Here is a 25,155-nt window from a genome sequence, read left to right on the forward strand (position 1 = left end):
GCGCAGGATAGAGCAGGGTTTAGAGCTGTTGTGCATAGGGTCGCTATGAGTCGGAAACGACTCGATGGCACATAACAACAACAACAACAACATCTCCCAAACCAAGAAGCAGCAGTGCTCACTTGGGCCCTGGATTGTTTTAAAATGTGACAAGAAGTTGAAAGGGAACTCAGGAGTAGAAAGGGGCAGGAGAAAAGGGTGCGTACTTATGGAGAATGCAGGAAGGAAGCAAGGTGCTGTGATGTGAAGGAAGAGACTACAGAGGTTATGAAACAACACAAATAGATAAATTGTTCAGTAGGAACCTGATCTGCTTTAGAAACTTTCACCCAAACCAAGTTTAAGAAAAGAGAAAAATTGGGAAGAATGTTAAGTCTTTGCTTTTCTCTAAACATCAAAACCAATCTAAATGCACTGTTTCTGAGTTAATTCTGAGACATGTCTACCTTCCATCAGTTCCCCAAGGCTGTAAATCTTCAAAGAAAGAAACTATCCCATCTTTCCCCATAGGGTAGCTGGTGGGTTCAAACTGTACACCTTTCAGTTAGCAACGCAACACAACCAACTGCATCATTAGAGTTCAAGGGGTTACTTGGCATTTAAAATATACATGTACTTCATCTTAACAATACACTGATGACTTTGTCCCCATTTTACATGTGAGAAAACTGAGGTTCAGAGAGCTTAAAGTACCAGCCTGAAGTCACATAGTCCCTGGCATTGGTTTATGTCTGACCTCCCTCATTTTCCAGCTAGGTCCTTTGTGCTATGCCTTTATTCAGTCTAATAGTTTCCGAAAGTAATTTGAGAATCCATTGGGGGAAAAATTTGAGAATATTCATAACCTAGCAATTCTATTTTTACTTTTGAGGATATAAGTCAGCCTTTGGAAAAGATTTCATGCCCAAATATACTTCTCATATTATTAATCATAGTAATGCTGGCAAATCATCAACTACTTCAGTTGACAATGATAAAAAAATGAAGTAAATTATAATAAACATTGTTTTCCAGTGTTGCTGTAACAAAAATACCACAAGGGGTTGGCTTTGACAAACAGAAATTTGTAGCCCAAAATCAGCATGCTCACTCTAGGGAAGAGCTTTCTGTCTATCTCCTGATTCTAGGAGTTTCCCAGCACAGAAACCTGGGTCCCCAAGACCTGCTCCATCTCTCAGCTCTTCTGTCTTGATGGTACTGTGATTCCTTCTGTCTGCTCAGTTTTCTACCCTTTTATGAGATGAAAGATGTTACAGGCCCTACATAAGGGAAACCACCCTTACATTGACTGAAGTTGTGATGGGGTTAATGGTGGAACACCTGGTGTTGGCTTCCACCTTTAATCCTTTGTGACTGCTTGGTTTACCAAATCATAGGTATTATTACATAATTTCCACATTTCACCATTATACACATATATTCGTGGGAGACACATAATTCAACCCATTACACACATACTGCGATATTGCCATTTCTGCAGCATTTATAAATTACACCGCACTGTGGGAAATGTATATGGCTTGGTATTCTTCTTTTAAAGACACTATTTACAACTAGGTATTTCATTATGTATTTGTTTTTAAAAAAATAAGAGAGGAGTCACTCCAAGATGGTAATACTTTTAATAATACCATTTTAATTTGAAAGTTGGATCATTATCTTTCCTGTATTAGAATAAGAAATGTAGGCTGTTATATCAGAAGTAAAAATGTCATCTTCTGCGAGCCAGCCAACTTGTGTGTCAGATAGAAATTGTGCTTATAAAAACACCTTTTCTTTAATCAAAAGCCATCCTGATACTGTTGAGTTGATTCTGACTCCTCCCCATCCTAAAGAACAGAGGAGAACCTCTCCTATAGGATTTCACAGGCTATAGTCTTTAATTTAGATAGGAGTGGAACTCTATGGCATAGTCCGTTTGCCAACCCAAAGGCCAAGCAGTCTCCTCTCGTTAGGATTTAGAGTCTCAAGCCCAGAGGTGAAACCGACTCAACCTGAGAGTGAAATTGAGTCTATGAGAGCAGACTGCCAGGTATTTCCCCTTAAGCACAGCTAGGAGGTTCAAACACTGACCTTGCTATTAACAGCCAAACTCTTAACAACTGCATCAGAATGCTTTCTATTCCTAGTAAGTAAAGGCTAAAATAAAATAAACCAGACCAGGGTCCTCCCCACAAGCCCATGCTATGTTCTTCCCAGCTCCATCCAAAAGGGACTGGTCTGTGTCATCTCCAGAGTCAGGGCCCTGTCACCTGGGCCATAGCCATTGAGGGAAGAGCAATGGAAAGCAGTACACCTGGCTTCAACTCCCATGTCTACCAAGGACCGTCAGTGCTCTCGGGCCCCGAGGCCCCTGGATAGCCTTGGGGTGGGGTGGGGGGCGGTGGCTGGCCATTAGGGCCAAGAGGGTCCTTGGTGCTACCACATTGGGCTTCCTCTTACCTTGATGAGCCCACAGTAAAGACCAGCTCCCCACACTACACCTCCTGCAGCTTTGAGAAGCCACCAGTGGGCTTAGCGTGCTGTGCCTGAGTCTGCCTGAACTCTCTGAAAGAGTTTTTTCTATTTAACACTTGAGATCCATAGAGCAGGCATACCTTTGTGATACTCTGCTGAGGTGTTTGGTTCTATATCTTCAGTCTTAGAACCCAGTCTTGAGCCAAGTTCTCTAAAGTAAAACCTCTCTCTCTCTCCCTCCCCCCCTCCCTCTCCCCCTCCCTCTCTCACTCCCACTCTCTCTTCCTCTCTCTCTCCCTCTCTCTGTGTCCCTCCCTCCCTCTCTTTCTCTCTCTCCCACCCTCTCTCTCTCACACACACACACATACACACACACACACAGAGAGAGAAAGACTTACACATTGTAGAGCTGGCAAGTCCCAGCTCTGTGGGCCAGACATGAGGAGAGAAGTGTCTGTAGAGGCTGAAGAGTCCAAGGGCAGCTGTTGGAGCAGTTGCTTATTCAAGCCTGGAGGTGATGCTCCAGGTGCAGTGTCCACAGGCAAGTCCTCCATCTTTGCCAGAGTCCATACCATATGTGTATTCAGTGCAGACCACACTTCCCCTGCATCAGATCAGGCTGATGGCCTCGTTACCTAAGTGCCTCTAATTCTGCCTTATTGATGTCCTAGGGGATAGGATCGGCAGCACAATGGGCAACTACTGATAATCATGCCAAATTGACAGTAAATTGCACCAATTTGGGATTTTTTTCAGTGCTGTAGACTGTAAGGGAGCCCTGGTGGCATGTTCAGCAATAAGCTGCACTGCTGTCACAAATGTGGCACCTTTTTGGAGGTTCCATTCCACCAAGAGCTCCATGGAAGAAAGGTGGGAAGTCTCTTCCAATGTGACTTAGAGTCTCTGAAAACCCACTGGAGGGTTAGGTGTACAGCAGCCCTTACTCCATGGTAATGAGTTGAGTTGTTTTCTTAAGTTTTGGGCAGGCCCATTGCTCATAAAATATAGTGGGCTGTCCCATGAAACTAATAAGTGTGTCTTGGAGGGAGTGCCGCCAGGCTGCTTCTTAGAGATGGCTGTTGAAATTTCATCTCACATACTTTGAACATGGTGTCACAAGGGGCCAGTCCTTGGATAAGGACATCATGCTGGGGAGGGTAGAGGGTCAGCATAGGAGAGGAAGACCCTCACCAAGATGGATTGACACAGTGACTGTAACAATGGGTTGAGGTATATCAGAGAAGGTAAGAATGGTACAGGGTAGGGAGCAGGGTTCAAATCTGCTGTTTATAGGGTGGCTTTGGGTCATAATTGACTCTGTGACATGTAACAGCATCTACAGATACCTTGGGCTACATAACATATGAACGGAGCCCATTCACAGAATGACACTGTTTAGGAGGAAAAGCAGAAGGACTAGAAATAAATTAGTATTAATGTGATTGCCTCAGGCCCCCACTCCAAATTTCCTAGTCTATGATGCACTGTATCTGTGAAGTATTTATGAATAGGAATGTGTATATTTTTCACATAAACTTTGAGAAAGAGTGGCTTTTTTGCCCACCAATCCCCAGCACCATCCCACCTTGGAACAACTTCATGCAAACAAGGTTGGTTGACTCATTGGAGGAACAGAAGTGGCTTCAGCCTCTTGTGGTTAGGTACCATTGAGTTACTTCAGCAGCCTTGCCCACCTCTTGTAGTGGTTAGGTGCCTTTGAGTCACCTCAGTGACCTTGCTGACCCTACTCAGCCTTCGTAATCTCCCCCGCACTGGAGCCCTTTCTTACAGGCATGGTGTCAGTCTTTCTCGTCAGTCAAGGTGTGTCTGCCCGTCCACCTCTCCCAGCAAGATGTCCTTCTCCAAGGACTGGCCCCTCCTGACAACACGCCCACAGTCTGTGATGAAGTTTCACCACCGCATCTCAAAGGAGCAGCCTAGTTGCACTTCCTCCAAGACAGATTTGTTTGTTGTTTTTGAAATCCTTCTTATTCTTGTTTTTGTATTCTTCTCCAACATCACAATTCAAAGGCATTGATATTTTTTTTTCCTTCAGTCTTTCCAACTTTTAAATCCGTAGGAAGCAATTGAAAATGCCATGGTTTGCATCGGACTCACCTTAGCCTTTAAACTGACATCCTTGCTCTTTAGCACTTAAAAGAGATCCTTGTTAGCAAATCTTCCCTATGTAACATATAACCTCTAATCAGGACAACTTGGAAATGTCTTTAAAAAAAAAGTCTAAATATGTGGTATATCCAGTGACACCACAATTCCACCTCTGGGAGTTTGTCTCACAGATATTAGATAATTCATTTGGATAAAGGGATGTTTTACTTTTTTAAAGAGCAATTATTATTTGAATGAAAGTTTAAAAAGAAAATGGTTTTCATTCACTCATTCATACAGATTTCAAGCCCCCTCCCCTCCTTCAATCTGCAATGTATGTATTGTTCCATATTGTTCTAATGGCTGATCATCAAATGGATATTGTTGTTGGATGCTGCTTAGCAGGCTGCCTGGCTGCCGTCCTCTGGGCTGCCACCCTCAGCCACCCACACCTTTCAGAACAGATCGTGGTCCCTGGTAAGACGGTCACCAGGCCTTTCACAGGCGGCTCTGGTCGGACTCCTCCCTCATTTAGCAGCCTTTCATTTAGCAGCCATACATGGTAACCATTTGTCTGCACCACCTGTTCCTGTTGAGTCTGTTCCTAATTGTGACATGCCCTCCATTTGACAGAGTAGAAGAGCCCCATAGGGTTGCCCCGTAGGGTTGCCCCATAGGGTTGCCCTGTAGGGTTGCCCCGTGGAGTTTCCTAGCCTGTGATCTTTGTCAGATTCCATCACCTCGTCTTCCAGAGGAATAGCTGGTGGGGTCAAACTGCTGACTTTAAGGTTAGTACTATTTAGTGTTGGGACCCTTGTGTTGGTTCTGAGCCCTAGTGACCTCATGTACAACAGAGTCATACCCAGCAACCCTGCACTATCATCACAGTCATTGCTATCACTATATATATTGTGTCAATCCGTCAGAGGGTCTTCCTCTTTTTTACTGATCCTCTACATTTCCAAGCATGGACACAGGATATTTATGGCTGCATTGTTTGCTGCATTCATAGATGGGCATGGTCTATGTATCATCAGCACATTTGTGTTGATCATCAGCCACAAGAACATCACAACATTGCTTCCCTGAAAAGAACCAGTTCATGGGATCCCGATTGCTGTGTGGTTTGTCAGCATCAAAGATAGCATAAGCCAAGTGACCAGACTAAATTAAAGCATGTCTATGTATTATATTAGGACATTGGGTTCCCTCTGTGCCTGCTTCAGGTGACCTCAACAACAGCAGTTGTGAAGATGGTGCAGAACTACTAGTGTTTCCTCCCATTGCACATGAGAATGTGCATGTAGGAGTGTGTGGAGGAGCGTGTATGAGAGTGTATGGGGGATGTATGAATGTGAGAAGATACCAGGGTAGTGTGTATAAGAGAGTGCATGTAGGAGTGTGTGAGGGAGTGTGTGTAGGGAGAATGTCTGAACGTGGGGTGTATGACAGTTTGGGGATGTGAGAGTGTGTGTGGGAAAAGTATGAGTGTGTGGAGGTGTGAGTGTAGGATGTATGAGAGTGTGAGTGTGTGGGGAGTGTGTATGTGTGTGTAAGGGGAATGTATGAATGTGAAGAGGTGTGAATGGGGGGGTCTATGTACTTGGAGGGAGTGTGAATGTTGTTGTTGTTGATTGCCATTGAATTGAGCATGACTCATAGCGATCCTGAAGCCTTTCTATAACTATGGTCATTTATCAAAGTTCATAGAGTTTCCAGAGGCATTTTTTTTTAGAAAGTGGATGCCACTCCTGCTTCCAAACCCATCTTACACTGGGAGCTCCACTAAACACTGTCCACCATGGGTAACTGTTATGGCTTTTGACACCCCAGTAGCACAAGGTTCAGCATCACAGCAACCCCAGGTTACCTCAGTACAGCATATTGACAGAAGAGTACTGTACCACTTAGAAGAATGTTCCTCCAAAATATAATAACGACTGACTTTTAAATACAAAGACCCTTCACAAGGGCTTATTGACTCAAAACAAGAGGCTAAGATAAATAACAATCAATATAGTATGTTGTTGTTGTTATGTGCCATTGAGTCGCCTGTGACATATAGCGACCCTATGTACAGCAGCTCTGAATCCTTCCCTGTCCTGATCCTGTCTCACTAATTCTGACACACCACCCCCATTGTCCCAGATACTGTATCAATCCATTTCAACCAGTGTCTTCCTCTCCTGTGCTATCGCTCCACCCTTCTGAGCATGATGTCCTTCTCCAAGGACCAATCTCTCCTGGCCACATGCCCCAAGTATGTGAGATGAAACTTCAGAATCCTAGCCTCCAAGGAGAGACTTGGTTTCACCCTCTCCAAGACAGACCAATTTGTTTTCTTGGCAGTCCACAGTATGTTCAAAACTCTTCTTCAGCACCACAACTCAAAGGAATCTGTTCTTCTTCTGTATGCCTTAGTCATTGTTCTGCTCTCTGAAGCATAACAAGTAATTGGGAAGACCACGACTTGTGTGAATGTATGGTATGTGAATATAGGTGGGGGGGTAAATGAGATGTGAGTGTGTATGAGTATGTGAGGGATGTGATTAGAAAGGGCAGATTGTGGCAAGTTTTAAGTTCTTTAATTCACATGTACAGTGCATGGGTGTTGACTTTATGAATTTATGAAGTTTTTAAAATGGAAAGTATTCCACTAATCTGTAAACAGCCCTGATGATGTGCTAGTGAAAGCACAGGGATGCTATCCCAGAGGTCAGAGGTTTGAATATCAGCTGCGCTGCACAAGAAAGCTGGAACAATGTGCCCCCGTAAAGCTTCTTAGCTCCCAGCCAGTGAGTCAGAACTAGCTGACAGCTGACCACAGAAAAGATTGCCCACCTTTCTCCCGTGGAGCCACTGAAGAGGTGTGGCCTTTGAGTGACAGCACAGCACCCAGCAGAGCTTCAGCATCCCAAGAGCAGGTCCTTGTCATCTTGGATGGTCGCTGTGAGTGGAATCAGCCCAGAGACAGTGGATTACTAGTCTGTAAAGTTTCCAAAAGTAAGTTAAGAGTTAAAAAAATTTTTTTTTAAAAATCAAGAAGCTTAAGACTTCTGAAAACTAGGGCAATGGCAGAGCCCAAGTAAAGGCCTCGGCAGCTCTGAATCTTCTGTGAAATCAATGAGCACTGACTGCCCCAAGCTTGGTGATGGGAGAGCATCCTTGGCAGAGCTGAGGCCTAGATGCCACTTAGCAGGGCTGTTTCCAGACCTGAGGACTAGGCAGGCCCTCACCCCAAACAGTACCTTCAAAAAGCCTATCCTTTCTCTCCCCTTTGCCCGCAGCTCCCAGGGGAGTCTCTGCAACAGCTCGCAGCCCCAGAATAGCAGGAAGCCAGCCAGCATGATCGGCCAGGAAGTGCTGCTGAGCTGCTTCCTTCTGCTGCTCCTGGTTTGGTTCCTGAACCGAGAGTTTGAGGTCAGCTACCGCCTGCACTACCACGGAGACGTAGAAGCCGACCTCCACCGTACCAAGATCCAGAGCATGCGGGACCAGGCGGACTGGCTGCTAAGAAACATCATCCCTTATCACGTGGCTGAGCAGCTCAAGGTCTCCCAGACCTACTCCAAGAACCACGATAGCGGGGGCGTCATCTTTGCCAGCATCGTCAACTTCAGTGAGTTCTATGAGGAGAACTACGAGGGTGGCAAGGAGTGCTACCGGGTCCTGAATGAGCTTATTGGGGACTTTGACGAGCTGCTGAGTAAGCCGGACTACAGCAACATTGAGAAGATCAAGACCATTGGAGCCACCTACATGGCTGCCTCGGGGCTGAACACGGCCCAGTGCCAGGATGGCAGCCATCCCCAGGGGCACCTGCAGGTCCTATTTGAGTTCGCCAAGGAAATGATGGGTGTGGTGGATGACTTCAACAATAACATGCTGTGGTTCAACTTCAAGCTGCGCGTGGGCTTCAACCACGGGCCTCTGACAGCTGGCGTCATTGGCACCACCAAGCTGCTCTATGATATCTGGGGGGACACCGTCAACATCGCCAGCCGCATGGATACCACTGGCGTTGAGTGCCGCATCCAGGTGAGCGAGGAGAGCTACCGTGCCCTGAGCAAGATGGGCTATGAGTTTGACTACCGTGGGACGGTAAATGTCAAGGGGAAGGGTCAGATGAAGACCTACCTGTACCCCAAGTGTACAGACAGTGGGCTTGTGCCGCAGCACCAGCTGTCCATCTCCCCGGACATCCGCGTCCAGGTGGATGGCAGCATTGGGCGGTCACCCACCGATGAGATTGCCAACTTGGTGCCTTCTGTACAGACCTCGGACAGCAGCCCACAGGCCAGGGATGCCTACGCATCCTCCCAGAGGCCCCGGCGGGAGCCTGTGAGAGCAGAGGAGAGGCCCCTGTTCAGCAAAGCCATAGAGAGGAGTGACGGGGAGGACACTGGTCTGGAGGACACCAATGAGCTGACCAAGCTCAATACCACCAAGGCCATGTGACTAGCGCAGCTACCCACGGTGCTGTGTCCCCATGAGACAGGACAGTGGCTGTCCTGCCCTTCATATCTCCCTACACACTCATTTCAGCCCTGAGCAGTGTGTGCATCCTGGCTCTTCAGGGTTCCTCTCATCTGTCTGCCAGATGCCCCTCCCCAGGCTGCCCCACTTCCATGTCCCCACTCAACAGTGTGGGAGTGGACAAGTGCCTTCAAGGGCCTGCCTTGGCCTGGGCCGCCACATCCGGTGGGGAGGCCGTGGGGTAACGTGGCTCTAGATGCTATTTGACTCTCAAATCAGAAGCTGTGGTTAAGATAATAATTTTTATTGCATTTTCTCACAAGACACTTTTTCCTCTGTAATTCAGTGTTCCTGAGGGTGTTTTTGGAGGGTATTTCCCTTTCTGTACACAGAATAATGTCCTTCCTGACTGGACCTTCCTACATCAGTGTGTACACACACACACACACACACACACACACACACACACACACACACACATTCACAGGGCTGACAGAAAGTGCCAGAAGGAGTGTGTCCAGGATGAGGGCAGCACGTGGTGGTCTGCAGGAAGGGGAGGCCTCTGCAAAGTCATGCAGCCCCAGCTCTTGAAAGACCCATGCCCAGCCCTCTCCCGGTCTACCAGACTGTGCAGTAGGCCTTCTGGGGTCAGCACCAAGCACTCTTTATGGCCACCCGCTCCCAGGAAGACAGTCACAGCCTGCTGGCAGGCAGGCCTGCCCAGGTCTCTCCAGAGCTGACCTTGCTCCTACAACCCTCCTCCGAATAATCTTCTAACTGGGAGCCAAGACACTAGTCTTTGAAGACATCTCGTCTAAGAGAGAAACTCAAAATATATGTCCCAGGGTCAAATTTATTTATTTATTTATTTATCAGGAAGCGTGTGTGTGTGAGGGTCATGGGGTCTTGGTAGAAGGAAGCTGGAAAAGGGCTACAGCAGAGCAAAGAATCAGGAAGAACTCTCAACCCAAGTCCCCCATCACCACGAGGGTCTCTCTAGATGGGGACCCCTTCTCCAGACATCAAATGCACTTAAGGGTCTGAAGAGCACTTGGAACACTACCCAGCACCGAGGGTTGAATCTGAACTGCCATGGTGGGAGCTTGCCCTTAAGCCAAGCCAAGGAAGAGGAAGACTGGGTGCCCACGACTATATTTGTGTCAGCAGGAGCTCCAGCTGTCCAGCTACAGCACTGGCTGGCCACTCATGGTGGAATTTCTTGTTGTGAGCTGACACTACCCTCTTCTGAGTTCTTACACTGGATCTAGGGATAGTCATCTATATGCAAATGAGGAATGTCAACCAGGGAAATCCAACCCACATGAGCCTTGGCCCTGCCTTGCTGACTTTGTGGTCATGCTGAACAGGGAATAATGGAGCTTCTGCAATGGCCAAACTGCTGTGTGGTTGTTTTGAAGATGACACCATGAAAATCTCCCTTGTCACTCCCTAGCGTGTGTCCTTCACTGTCCAGTGTTCTGCCCAGTGTACCTAGCAGCAGCACGTCCCAACAGCACTCACCCTCTCCAGACACTGTGTGAGGGAGGCCTGACATGGCCAGCTCACCAGGGATCACAGAGCCCTGGAACCTGGAGCTCTCTCAGTCATGTGAGAGTCATCCACAGGATGCCATCACAGTGCCAATCATCCCATATGGCAGAAAGATGGATGTGGCAGTACCTCTCACAATATTCTTATAAAGAAATGTAGGACTTAACATCTTTTTTTATTTTTCTTCCTAAGAAACACTACTTGATGCCCTCTTCTTGAATGTAGAAATTGTTGACACTTGGGGAGTACAATTCCAGCAGTATTAAGAGATGTCCTCAAGGATTGCATGTCCCCCTGAGGTCTGTCCTCCAGAGCTACAGCAGAGGTGGTGAGTGGGGCCAGTGACCAGCAGCTTCTTGGTGCTGCCGAAGGCATATGTCCTCCACAGAGTGCCATCCGCTCCATGCTTCCTGCCAGCCAAGCTGCTTCTCTGACCATCAGAGCTGGCAGTGGTCCCGACCCCTAGGAGGACGAGGAGCAGCTCCGTGGATGTCTGCTGTCCTGAGTACTGAAATCAAAGACGGCCACCTAGAGTTCAGAATCATCCTGACCAACCTCCCTGAGCTTTCAGGAGTGGCCAGCATGAGTGGTAACTGGCCGCCCAGGTCCCTGCCTTAAAGCATACCTCAAATTGGAGCAAAGATCACAATGGAGACATAGCATCCAAGTCTGGGGACACTGAGCAGGGGACAGTTGGGTGTCTCAGCGGGGTTCAGCACTAGCCATGAGAGGGAAGCGATCTTCCAGGCGGCAGTACCTCCTAGGAACCTCGGGCAGGAAGCAATATTTCAGCATTGAATGTGTGTAAATAGCTGCTCTGGGCTGCAGCCCCCTTTTCTTCTTGTCCTTCAAGATCAGATGACATTTTATATCTAGAAATAGACAATAAACAAGCACACATAATATTATCCAACAGACATACACAAGGCATCCATTCTGGGAACCCCCAACAGCTCAGAGAGCCCCCAGGTGGCCCCAACCTTGCATGACCCCACTCAACCTGACCCCTCTTCCCTTGGCAGCATCCCCTGAGCATTTTTGCACAAGACATGGAGAGCCAAAAACAATAAATAAAAATAAAAAGGCAGCGTGCTTGCCATCACGTGGGCTAATAATAACCTGTATCCAAAGATACATCTGTCTTTGAACTCATAGATTTTCCAAGTAGGCTTTTCCCCCCCTTTTTTATCTTTTGATTGGTGGTATGGGGGAGAAGGGATCACATCCTGACAAGAATCTGAAATTCAGTGAGCAAAAACAAATGATTGCCTTTTACATTTCTTTTGCTGTGCTCTTTTTAAATTGTTAATTCTCAATCATTTCAAACTCATCCACTGAGGAAATGGACATTAAAATATTCTTAAATCAAGAGACTCGTTGTCTAGTCCTTGCTTGCAGAAGAGGGATGTGTGCTCCACCGTACTGCTTGGTAGCTACCATGGAACCCTTAGCCTTCCCATCAGGCCTTGGGAAACAAAACAACTTAAAAAGCAAAGCAGAGCAACAACCCAAAACCTCACCATGTTTGTGGGTCAGTTTTCGTTTCTTTTCATGGACATATTTGCTGTTGGTAGTTTGGATTGAAAAGTGTTTCTTTTTATGTGGAATCTTGACAGAAATCTAGCCACAAAGGATGAATTTGTGACAGTGTCCCAGATCAGGCCTTCTGAATTGCTGTGACTGGGATGTCTCCCCTGGAAGTGAGTGAGGTTATCTGAAAAGATGCTCCTGAGCTACCTCCCTGAAGAGTGGGTACCACATCGTGGTAGTTTCTGCTGTTTTGGGGACAGTCACTGTCTTTATCCTTCATTCTCTAGAGAGGCAAAGCTCATGAGAGACTTCTTCCAAGGAAATGACTCAAGTGTATGGAAGCTGACAGCCTAGATCTGTAGTCAAGGTTCAGGAGAGCGGCATCTGGGGAGGCTAAATCATCAGTGGACAGTCTCAGGCTGCTGGCTTCAGGCTGATGTGAGTCCAAAGTTTGTCACTGGGGAGCAAGGTCATGGGCGGCTAACATAGGAGCCTGAGGAAACACAGTCAGCAATTATATCTCTGGTTCAGGTCAGGAGACCACAAGCCAGCTGCTGTTGTAGGTTCTTTAGGGTCAACCACAATCCATAGTGGCCCTATGAACAGCACATCTGTACCTTTCCCTGTCCTGTGCCATCATCATCCCTGATACACTCGAGCCCATTGTTACACTGTGTCAGTCCATCTCATTGAGGATCATCCTCTCTTTTGCTAACATCCCCACCTTTCCAAACATGATGTCTTTTTCCAAGGACTGACCTAACAAAATGTACAAAACACATGAGAGAAAGCTTTGCCATTCTTGCCTCTAAGGACCCTGGCTGTCCCAGAGAAAGACGACCTCTCATTTCTGTGATAAGCCTTGGCGTATTATTCATGGTCTCTCTTTTGTCAGAAAATCATCCTCCTCTCCCTGCTGTTGAGCTCCATTACTGTGGCCACCTGGACTGTGTCCCAAGTACCAGGAGGTGGGGGGGGGGGTGACAGGAAGTGCTTAAGGACAATTGCACATATCCTCTGTGTAAATTTAGTATCTTCCTAAGTGCCTATTTTTATACAGTTCTTCGTAAAAAAGGTTTGTTTTACTGTAATATGACTTTAAGGAATTGTTGCTGTTCCGCTGGCTCTGTGACTGGGGGATGTTATTGTGCATGCCAGGACAGAATACTGGCTTAGCACCATGCTTACAGTCATCTCTGTGTTTCATCCACTGCGTAAAGCCATCCCACTGAAGTCTTCCCCTTTTTTGCTGACCCTCCACTTTACAAAATGTGACATCCTTCTCTAGGGACTGGTCCCACCTAGTAATGGGTCTGAAGTAGGTGAAATAGGCTTGCCAAGGACTGGTCCATCCTCATAACCAAACACCCAATGAAACACTCTACCATCAAGTCAACTCTGACTCTTAGCTGTAAATATTTATGGGAAGAAAGGATCTGCCTCCCACAGAGCTGCCGATGGATTTGAATCACTGATCTTTCTGTTAGTACCTCAACATGTATTACACTCCTAGAGCACCATAAAACGTCTCACTGTCTGACCTTACAAGGAGCATTCTGATAATCAAAGACCAAAAACCCAATGTTAAGTATGGATTATACACAAAGAAAACAAAAATCTTCACAACTGGACCAATAAGCAGCACCATTAATTCTTTACTAGTTAAGTGAGTGAAATTATTGTTTGGTTTTAAGAAGACATCAGGGGATATTTCTGGGTTAAGGTTTCAAAAAGTGTCTCAAGGCACTTGTTTCAGGGCTTCCTCAGCCTCACTGCTCCAGAGAGGCTGGAATCCATGTGATTTTTTAACATCTTCTCTCCATTGTTTGGTAATTTTGACTTGCCAAGATGTCAAAATTAGAGCTCTGGTGGCCTAATGGGTAAGGAATTGTGCTGCCAACCCAAAGACATTCAGTTCTAATCTACCAGTGCTCTGTGGAAGAGACAGGCAATCTCCTCCCACTTGCCAGAAGGTCAGCTGTGGCTTGGTTCTGACTCAACAACTAATAACAAGATGATAGCAATTTTTCCTGAAGAGTAGAAATTTCTGGTTAGCATTTCAGATACCTCTAAATATATATATATATATATATTTCTGTCACTAATTTCCTGATGAGTTAGAATTACCTAATATTACAAGATTTTTACAGACTACTTCTCTGACACAGAATCCTTACTTTATTCTACTTTTTTAAATATTGAAGAATGGCAGAAACATAAAATTTGAGGAAATGAAATAAAACTTTAGACAGAGTGAAACTATTACAAGAAAAGAGATTTGAGGCAATTGTCAAGAAACTTGGGATAAAAATTCTTTTTTAAAAATCCTTGAAATATTTGAGTATGTTACATGGATTGTGTGGTTGGTGACCCAGATTCTTTAGAAGTCACTTTATACCCCTTTCAGAGCCTTTTTTCCAAATTTCCCCACTTCCTTTCCCACAGTCCCTTTGTCAGCAGGATGACATTGACTCAGAACTGCGGGCTTTGAGAGGAAAGCTAATGCATTTTAAGGAATTTACAGAAGTTGTGCAATTATTCTTACCCTCCTCTCCCAAGTTGTTCCTCTTCCATTAGCATAAACTTACAGTTCAACACTCTTGGAACCAGCAGCCAGGAAATCGAAAGACTAATTGGATTAGGGAAGTCTGCTGTCAGGGACCTCTCCGTAGACCTCTCCAGAGTACTGAAGAGCAACCATGTCAGTCTAGAGACTAAATTGTGCCTAATCCAGGCCATAGTCTTCATGATCACTTGCTATGCATCAGAGAGCTGAACAATTAATAACAGAAGAAGAATTGATGCCTTTGAGTTGTGGTGCTGGAGGAGTCTTGAACATACCATGGCCTACCAAGAGAACAAACAGGTCTGTTTTGGAGAAGAAGAAACCAACTTGCTCTCTGGAGGCAAGGATTTTGAAGTTCCATCTCACATATTTTGGGCATTTTGCATGAGGGACCAGGCCTTGGAGAAGGACATCATGCTCGGAAGGGTGGAGGGACAGCACAGGAGAGGAAGATCTTTAATGAGATGGATTAATACAGTGACTGGGATAATGGGGGTAGATGTGTTGGAGACAATGAGGTTGGCTCAGAGTAGGGCAGGCTTCAGAGCTATTGTACATAGGGTCACTATGACAACTCGATGGCACTCAACAATAACTAGTTTCCTCTTAAGATTCCTCCTAAGATTCCCATCTGATCTCGTCAGATAATATTGTCAATTGGATCCCGCCACACTTTGTTCACTGTCATTGAGCTGAGTCCAATTCACAGCTGAACCTCCATCAAGTTTCTGAAATTATATTGCTGTAGGAGTTGCTGATGGGTTCAGAGCATGGGAGACATCTGGCCTTTGGGTTAGTGGTACAGCTCACAGGCCAGATCCCGGGCCTCCATGATGTTTATTAGCACTCCAGAATGTGCACTTATCCCTGAATACTGACTTCCGTCTCAAATACCAGGCTGCTCATATCTGCGTCTGTAGGGACAGATTCTGCCCGTGTCCCTGCCAGGGCCACAAGAGATGCCAGGTCCATTCAGACGTGCGCTGCCAGCCGGGCATGTGGGTGAACCTGTGCTTGCTCTCATGGTTTTCTTTGATGTGTGTAAAGTCCCCATTTGTGAGAGTCCTCACGGCCCAATGATTAAGATCTTTGATGCTGACTAAATGGTGAGCAGTTTGGAGCCCTCTGGAAGAAACAGCAGGCTGTCCTGCCCTGTCATTGAGGTCACTCTGAGTCGGCCTTAACTCAGTGGCACCCCAGCAGCACAGCAGAAGCCTTGGCCACACTGGCCCAGCCTCCCCCGCTGCCTCTGGCTGGCCTGATACCAATGGTGAACTTCCCACTCTTATACTGGTCCTGGCTCACACTTCTGGCACTAGCTGACACCCTAAGCCCCTTTTCCTAGGTGACCATTAGGTCCAGAATAAGCCTGTGACACACACAGCCCTTCAGAAAATCACTAGAACACTCCTTCATGATTTTGCCCTAAGAAGTTTCTAGAACCAGAGACATGGAAGCTGGACTTTCTGGGTCCAGGGCCCCCTAGCTCCTGTCAGCTTCTTACGTCCCAAGAACTGACCTTGGATTTTCATTTGACGTGAGGCAGGGACACTGCTGAAGAGAAGGCAAAGTGTCTTTTGTTGTTGTTGTTAGGTGCTGTTAAGTCGCACCAATTTGTGACTGCAGAACAGAACCCTGCCCGTCGTGCACTGTCTGCACCCGCTCTCCTGTGCTCAAGCCCACTCTTGGAGTTCCTGTGTGCATCTCATTTAGGGTTTTCCTTCTTTTCTCTGACCCTCTGCTTCCCTAAGGCATGAAGAAGTGTGCTCTGAGGAGCACTGGGGCTGCACTTCTTCTAGGGCAGGCTCATACAGTCCCTGTGGATTCTGTATTCTTTACCATGATTCAATCCTTGTGTACTATTCTTTCACAGGTTTGTGTATATGCATGGAAACACCCAGATCCATGGTGTGCCTTTCAGCAGCAGTCTGCTCACAGGAGCTCTGCTTCCAGGCCACCTTGTGCACACTCAGAACCACAGGTGTGTTACCAGCCATCAGATGTACCATCACCCCACAGCCTTAAACTCAGAAGACACCAGATGAAAAACAAATGCCTTCACCTGCTTTCAAAAGACAAATCCCAGATCCAGGTAATGGTACCACACCATGTAAAGCAGATGCACCCAGAGGACACTATGCTGAGTGAAGTAAGTCAATCCCCAAAGGACAAATACTATCCTGGACCATTAATATCTGAAAACCCACTGGAGGGTCAGCTATGGCTCAGTTCTGACTTTATGGCACACAACAACAACAAAGAAAGGTTTACATGCAGACAGAATCATTTGCCAGGAATGGGGAGGGAGGGAGAGGAGAGTGAAAATTCATAAATCATCTTGATCCATTGTTATCATCACGGCCTCTGCACCAGGTTTCCGAGGCTGGAGATGGAACGATAGGAAAGTGTCTGCCTTTTCCAACAGAGTGTCAGGTAGATTGAGCTCTGGAGAGGTACCAGCTCTGGGTGAGCAGCTCAGCTCCCTGTGAGTGAGGCCACCAGCTCACTAGGACAGGTGATGGGAAGTGAAACGGGGAGTGATAACCAGACACTGATGAATAAAAACCCAACGTGCTTTGTAAAGTCACGCAGATCACAATTTCTTAAGATGAGACAAGCATTCTAGAATTCAGCAGTTCTCCAAGATAATCGAATTCTGAAACACTTTCTGGGTCCACGCAGTCACCCTGTGCTGGGCAGCCGTAGCAGCGTGGCGTTCTCATCATGGTAGTCGGCATAGGCCTTGGTTCCAGGCTCAGAAGGATCACGGAAACATTACAACGCCACCTCTCCTTCGACAGCACAGACCTTAAATGTCACCCTCTTCTAGAAGAGCCAATGCCTTCCTTCACTCCCTGCCACAGATCCTGTTTTCTGAGGCAACATGGAGGCTGCCACACTGCCCCTGATCTGACGAACCTGGAGCTGTGAAAGGGCCAATCAGCCTTGCATCCCTCTTTAATCCCAGTGTTGCAAGGGATGGTCTCCTGGGGTGTGGCTGTGAGTAAAAACAAAGGAAAGTTACCAAGGAGAGAGGACCAAAGTACAGTGCGATGAATTACTTACACTAATTAATTGTTACAAAACAAAATGTGCCAATATTATTAGTAAATTTTCACTCAAATCATCATCATGATGATCAGGAGTAGAGTGCATCCATCCTTCCAGACCTGTGCCCCTGTGTTAGGAAGCTCCTGGACACAGGAGAGGCCAGGATATGTGGTGGTCTTCAAGGAATGCCTGCCCTGCAGATGCTGGAAGATCCAGGACTTTCTAGAAGTGGCACAGAAAAGAGCCTTTCCCTAGAGCTGGCACTTTGAGAGTCTGAAACTGTAAGAGAATACATTTCTATTTGTTAAAGCTAACCCCTTGTGATATCTCTGTTAGAGCAATCCTAAGAACAAGGACCCTCCCTTATCTCAGACCCTATTCTCTTCCTCATCACTTTGTCTTCCTCTCTCTTCCAGAGGACAGAAATGCTGCCAGCAGGGGAAGTCAGAGGTTCTCTCCCAGCAAATTATTGTTCAGGAGCCTAATAGTTAATAAAGTTTGGGGATTTGTTTTTGGTTTTTAAAAAACAAATTTCTTGCATTCTGTTAATAACCGAGACAGGAAAGTCTCATATTATCTCTATCTGGATAGAGAGAAAATCACATTGACTCTAATTCATGATGACAGACCTTATAATCAATTGTGTCAAGGACTGCAGCCTACAATATGGATTGAAGCTCAATGTCAAGAAGACAAAGATTCTCACCACTGGACCAATTGGCAGCATCAGGATGGATGGTGAAGAGACTGAGATTGTACACAGCTTTAGTTTGCTAGGCTCCATAGTCAACAGTCTTGGCACCAGCAGCCAGAAAATTAAAAGGCGCATTGCCATGGGAAAGTCTGCTGTTAGGGACCTCTCCAAAGTGCTGAAGAGCAGTGGTGTCTCTCTGGAGACTAAGGTGCGTCTGATACAGGCCATGGTCTTCGCAATCACCTGTTATGCATCAGAGAGTTGGACAATGACCAAGGAGGATAGAAGGAGAATTGATGCCTTTGAGCTGTGGTGCTGGAGAAGAGTATTGAGAATATCATGGACTGCTAGGAAAACAAACAGATTTGTCCTGGAGAGGGTTAAACCGGGTGGCTCCTTGGAGGCAAGGATTCTGAGGCTCCGTCTAACTTACTTTGGACATGTTGTGAGGAGAGACCGGTCCTTGGAGAGGGACATCATGCTTGGGAGGGTGGAGGGGCGCAGGAGAGGAAGGCCCTCTATGAGGTGGCTTGATTCAGTGATTGGGATAATTGGGATGGGAGTGTCAGAGACAGTGCGATTGGCCCAGGACAGAGCAGAGTTTAGGGCTGTTGTACATAGGGTCGCTATGAGTCGCAGGCGACTCGATGGCACATAACAACAACAACAACAACATACTAAAGTATTACGCTAGATTGGAGCATTACCTACTACAGCTAGAGAAAAGTCTGGGAAATCATGCAAAAAGCAATCATATTAACTCTGATCTTGTTTATGTCTTTTCTGGGCTCATCAGGCTTTCAAGCAGAAAATATGTTGTGTTTCATTTACTCACCAGAAGACAAATGTGTCTGTAAGCCCCTAGAACACTCAACCGAGGCACAGCCCCATCTTCTGTATAAAGTTTGAAGGCTGCTTCCTGCTACTCAGGGGGAACCCAGGCTTGGCTTGGGAAGAGGCCGCTGCCATGGGAACCTGGGATGTCCTCAATCTCCCGGAACTGCTCACTGCACACACTGCAGTTGAGAAACTCCAACAGCCCAGGCTTCAAATGCTGCCTCCAGTACTGGGTTCAACAGACCCTGATCTCCTGTGAAACTTTCAGAAAGGCAAGTGGAAAGCCAAGATGCCCTCGCTCCTGAGGATCTTACTCTTCAGCTGAGAGGAAGGCAACTTCCTACCCAGAACCCTGTGTCCTTGAGCTGACCTTGCCTTGTCAGACCTCCAGTAGGGCTGTCCCGACAGTTTCTCAGCCTGTGACCTTTTCCTTTTTTTAATCTTTTTTTTTTTTTTACTAGAGTGAAAGCTTACAAATCATATTGGTTTCTTATACAATCATTTCTAGACATTTTCTTTTATAATCTTAATTATAATTAATTAATTAAGTACATTGTTTAATCAAATTGTAGAAGCTGTGCTGCAATTTCAAAGGCACACAGTTCGAATCCACCAGCTGCTCTGTGAGAGAAGGATGGATAATCTCCTGTATGATTAACTGCCTCTGAAAACCCACTGGAGGGTCAGCTGTGGGTTGGTTCCGACTCTATGGTACACAACAACAGTAACAACTATCAAATTCTTACCGTATATAGCTTTTCCTTTCATCCAATTTATCTATTTATTGAGTTTACTTCTCTCGCCCTCCCTTCTTAAACTTCCAAGACTGATTGTATCTGTGTGTAAACCTTTCCTAAGCTATTTCTAATAGTGGTCTTATACCATAATTAGGAAGCTCTGGAGACCTAATGGTAAGAAGCCGCGTGGCAATCCTGAAGGCATGAGGTTCAAATCCACAAGCTATTCCATCGGAGAAGGATGGGCACTCTCCTCCAGTGAGATTAACTGCCTCTGAAAACCTGCAGGAGGGTCAGGAATGACTCACTTTTGACTCAACAGCACATAACAACATACCCATCCCAGCTCTTTTGTGACTGAATAATGTCATTCATTGTGATTTGTTCTAGATTCATCCACTTAGTGCAGTATTTCACAGTCTTGGTCATTTTTTAGTGATGCATAATACTGTAATGTGTAAATGAATGTACCAGAGTTTCTGTAGCCATTGTCTTTTGATGAACATGTGGATCCTTGCTAAAGTAATGCTGCAGTAAAAACAGATGTGTGTATGTATCATGTAGCCCAACTTTTTCTTTTGAGAGATATACATCTAGTAGTGGGATTGCTGGATCAAATGGTATTTTTATTCCCAATTTTCTAAGAAAGCTCAAGGCTGTGATCGTTATGGAAACAGACTGCCTCATAAATCTCTGAGAAGCAGCTGGTAGATTGAAACCATCAATCTTTTGGTTAACAGCCTAATCCTCAACCCACCATACCAGTAGGACTCCTAAAGGAAAGCAACTCATCTCTGTACTGAGATGCATTTACAATGTGGAGTTCTTCCATGACGCCATGCAAGCCTGGTCAATGAACTCATGGGACACTATGACCTCAAGCTTGTTTTCTTTGGATTGCTTGAGAAAAAAATGGGAAAAAGTTCAGTTTTTCCAGGTTGGAATGATTTTTTATTTTAAGTAAATGTACAGATCCAAAGTATTTATTCACTGGCCAAATTTCCCCATCTTTTAAATAAGAGGAACTCCCAGCTTCCAAGGGTCTCAGGATAGACTGGAAATGAGCTGACAATCTGAGCAAGGTACACAGGGATTGTGGAGGGAGGACTTTATGTGTCTTGTTAGCACTCTGAGTTTGGATTCTAGCATTTGGTGAATCAGCAGGTTTGTTGTTGTTAGGTCTTTCTCACCATAACCCATGAACCAACAGAATGACCTTGCCTGGTCTGCACCAACTTCACCATCAACGATGTGTGTGAACCTGTTGTTGGAGCCACTGACTCAGTTCGCCTTACTAAGGGGCTTCCTCTCTCTGCTGACCATCTGCTTTTCCAAGCCTATTGTCCTTTCCCAGGGACTACCCCCCTCCTGATCACATGACAAGAGTATATGAGAAAAACTCACACCATTCTTGCTTCTAAAGAGCACTTCGGCTGCACTTCCTCCTCATTTGCTGATTCTTTTCACAGTTCATGGTATATTCAATATTCTTCTCCAACACCAAAGTTCAAAAGCAATTCTTATTCAATCTTCTTTATTCAAAACTGTAGCCTTTAAGTGTGGATTACACCTCAACATAAAACAACTCTTCACAACTGCATCAGTAAATAATAGCATAACAAATGGAGAAAAGATAGAAATTTTCAAGGGTTTAGTTCTATATAGATCCACACAATCAACACCCATAAACATAACAGTCAAGAAATTAAACTATGTATTACAGTGGACACATCTGCAGCCACATCTCTTTAAAACACTCGAGGGCAAGAATGTCACTTTAAAGACTAAGGTGGTTTTTATCTAAGCCACGGTAATTTCAACAGCTGTTAGCTTTTACCAATGCAGAAAGTTCCTGTGAGTTTCTGTGAAGCAATTAGACTTTGTTGCTGTGTTTTAATTCAGCCTTGATATTTAGGAAAAGAGCTCAATACTGTAGCAGTTAAGTGCTTGGTAGCTAACTCAAAGTTCAGCAATTTGAACCTTCCAGACCCTGGGGGGCGTCCCCTCTGTCTTATTGGTTAACTTTCAGAACAGCTTGGAGGTTACAGGCTTTAATCACAGTGGGACAGTGATTAAAAGCCCATCCTGTCTCAATGGTACATAACAACATAAGATACAAATGATTGTTCCTCTTCTAACCATAAGTTCCAGAGTTAACCACTATTAACAGTGATGCTTTCAGGACTTTTTTGGTTCTCATTCATACAAACAGCTGTGTCCTGGAGAAGGTGCAGCCAGGGTACTCCTTGGAGGCAAGGATTACGATGTTTTGTCTTGCACACATGCTTTGGACATATTGCTATAAAAGGCTATTCCTTGTAGAAGGACATCATCCTTGGAAAGGTGAGGGAACAACAAAGGAGAGGAGGGTCCTCGGCCAGGTGGATTGATGCAGTAATTGCACCAAGGGGCTCAAGTGTGTCAGAGATTGTGAGGTTTGTACAGAACAGTTTTTTCTAGAGAGAACAAACCTTTAAGTTACAAAGAGAAGGGCTTTTGAGGTGTTTACTTACAGGTGTACTGGAGGAGGAAATGGGAGAAAGTAGCTTAGATAAATATCCTTGGCCAGCCACGAAGAGACCCGGGAAGAGCAACAGTCTGCCAGCCACCTCGGAACTCCGGAGGAGCGATGACTACACCCCACTGTGTGACCCCCCTGCAGCCCACGCCTGCAAGACCAACACACAGGGTGCTGCTGCATAAACCCCCAGCAGCGCCCAAGCCCCACCCCCTACCTCTTGGTGGTAGTGTCCAAGCCCTGTGCTCCTTTCCCCCCTAGTCCCTTGCTTCTCCCCTTCTTCCTCCCCCCCTTGCAGCTCCACAACCATGCACCTCAGCCCCCACCACAGCCCTATGACCTCAGGGCACCACCGCGGATCCAGCCATCACCCGGAGCTATCAGCCGAGCTGCTGTGGAACTAATCTGGCAGGAGAAAGGCCGGTAGGATCCTGGCTGGGTTTACTGGGGCATTGCTGATTACCTGGGAGAGCACCTAAGGGCATGCCCACTGGTGGGGAATTTGGCCGGGCTCTCTTGGGCTACACCAACTGCCCAAAATGAGCCAGACAGCTGGCTTCTGTGGACTCTGCAGACCAGTCAGAGGCTAGTGGATAGGTGAGAATTTGACCTTGACTTTTCAGATCCTTTCAGATCCAGGACTCTGCTGGAGCAGGGGCTGTTGTGTGAGGGCACCTGCCTAAGTACCACCAGGCAGGAAACACTGAGAAAACCACTGGGTAAGAAACGGACAGCAGGAATTTGAGTAGGGACCCCAATCGTGAGCACACTGAGACAGCAGAGGTTTGAGCAAGGTCCCCCAAGTGTTTGACCTGCCCTTGGGATCACCCTCACCCTTTGCCTGCCTCACCCCATTTAGCTCCACACCAGTGCCTACATGTCTGGACAATCAACTTGCCTTTAATTGGGAGTACCTTGACTTGTCTTACCAACAAGAGATTGCCCTAGCAGGCTCTGAACTGACATTTCTCTGAAGTCAGAAATTCCGAGAAATGCACAAGTTCGGTAGCTACCCAACTGATCTCAAGAGCATTGTCTTCAGATCAAGAACATATTAATCTCTCCAAGAGAGCAAACTATCCTACACAATGCAAAAGAGCAAACCAAGATGTCACTCACAAAGGGCGACACAGTATCAGTGGATTCCCTGAAGCCAGAAAGTCTCATGGAACTTTCTGACACAGAATTTAAAAGAGGAGTGACTGAATATATCCAATGGATGAAAGACAAACTTGATGAATTACAGGATACTACAAGCAAAGACCAGGAGGAGCTAAAAAAACAATGCAGAACATTGCAGAGAAAACAAATGAGGCATTAGCAGCCCCCCTGGAAAAACAAGAATCCACCATTCAAAATATAAGGTCCAATGTTTCAGAGGCTGTCAACATGATGGAGGGACATATGAGCAGAGTTAATGAGATGGAGCACAGAATCAGTGAAATTGAAGACAAAATTGTCACCATTGATCTGCTAGAGCAAAAAACAGACTCAAAAAAGAAGGAAAAAGAAGAAAACCTAAGAATAATATGGGACACCATCAAAAAAAATAACATGTGCATCATTGGAATCCCAGAAAAGGAAGAAGAAAGTAAAGGAACTGCAAAAGTTGTGGAAGAATTACTAGAGGAAAACTTCCCAGACATAATGAAGAATGAGAGAATATGTATTCAGAAAGCTCAGCGAACACCATATAGATTACACCCCAAAAGAAAAACATCAAGGCATATCATAGTTAAATTTGCCAGAACCAAAGATAAGGAGAGAATCCTGACAGCAGCAAGGGAGAAACAAAGAGTAACCTATAAGGGAGAACAGATAAGATTAAGTGCCGATTTCTCAGTAGAAACCATGCAGGCAAGAAGAGAATGGAAGGACATATATCAAACACTCAAAGAACACAACTGTCAACCAAGAATACTGTACCCAGCAAAATTATCCATCAAATATGAAGGACAGATCAAGATATTCCCAGAAAAGCAAAACCTAAGAGAGTTTGTAAAAACAAGACCAGCATTGCAGGAGAGACTCAGAGATGTCCTTCTTACAGACATACCACAGAAGGCTCCGTGGTCCAAAGTAACTAACAACAACACCAAAAAGTACTCAAAACAATGATAGCAATAAAACCTAGCCTCTCAATAGTCACACTGAATGTGAATGGTTTAAATGCACCACTGAAAACAAAGAGAGTAGCAGATTGGATAAAAAAACAAAACCCATCAATATGTTGTCTACAAGAGACATATCTGAAAAATGAAGATAAAGACAGGCTAAAAATAAAAGGGTGGGGGGAAATATACCAAGCAAACAGCAACCAGAAAAAAAGCAGGAGTAGCCATATTAATCTCTGATAAAATAAATATAAATGTAAAAACCATCACAGAGGACAAGAAAGGTCATTAAACAATACTGAAAGGGTCAATAGAACAAGAGGACATAACAATAATAAATATCTATGCACCAAATAAAAGACCAGCAAAATACATAAAACAAACATCAATAAAACTGAAAAAGGAAATAGACAACACTACAATAGTGCTGGGAGACTTCAATACACCCCTCTCAAGAAAAGATAGAACTACCAGAAAAAAACTCAACAGAGATACTGAAGAATTAAACCACACAA

The 25,155-nt window shown here is 45.5% G+C and overlaps 1 protein-coding gene across 1 annotated transcript in view; it reads left to right on the forward strand.

Annotated features, from left to right (window-relative positions):
* The window catches only part of ADCY9 (adenylate cyclase 9), a 210,918-nt gene extending 201,894 nt beyond the window's left edge, over nucleotides 1–9,024 (forward strand). Inside the window, exon 10 of the mRNA XM_006897431.1 lies at nucleotides 7,854–9,024. Coding sequence (XP_006897493.1) covers nucleotides 7,854–9,024 — 1,171 coding nt within the window. The remainder of the gene's footprint in view (nucleotides 1–7,853) is intronic.
* Nucleotides 9,025–25,155: the final 16,131 nt, after the last annotated feature.

The sequence above is a fragment of the Elephantulus edwardii genome, unplaced genomic scaffold, assembly GCF_000299155.1.
Source record: "Elephantulus edwardii isolate Elephantulus edwardi_28Jun2011 unplaced genomic scaffold, EleEdw1.0 scaffold00209, whole genome shotgun sequence".
Lineage (NCBI taxonomy): Eukaryota > Metazoa > Chordata > Mammalia > Macroscelidea > Macroscelididae > Elephantulus > Elephantulus edwardii.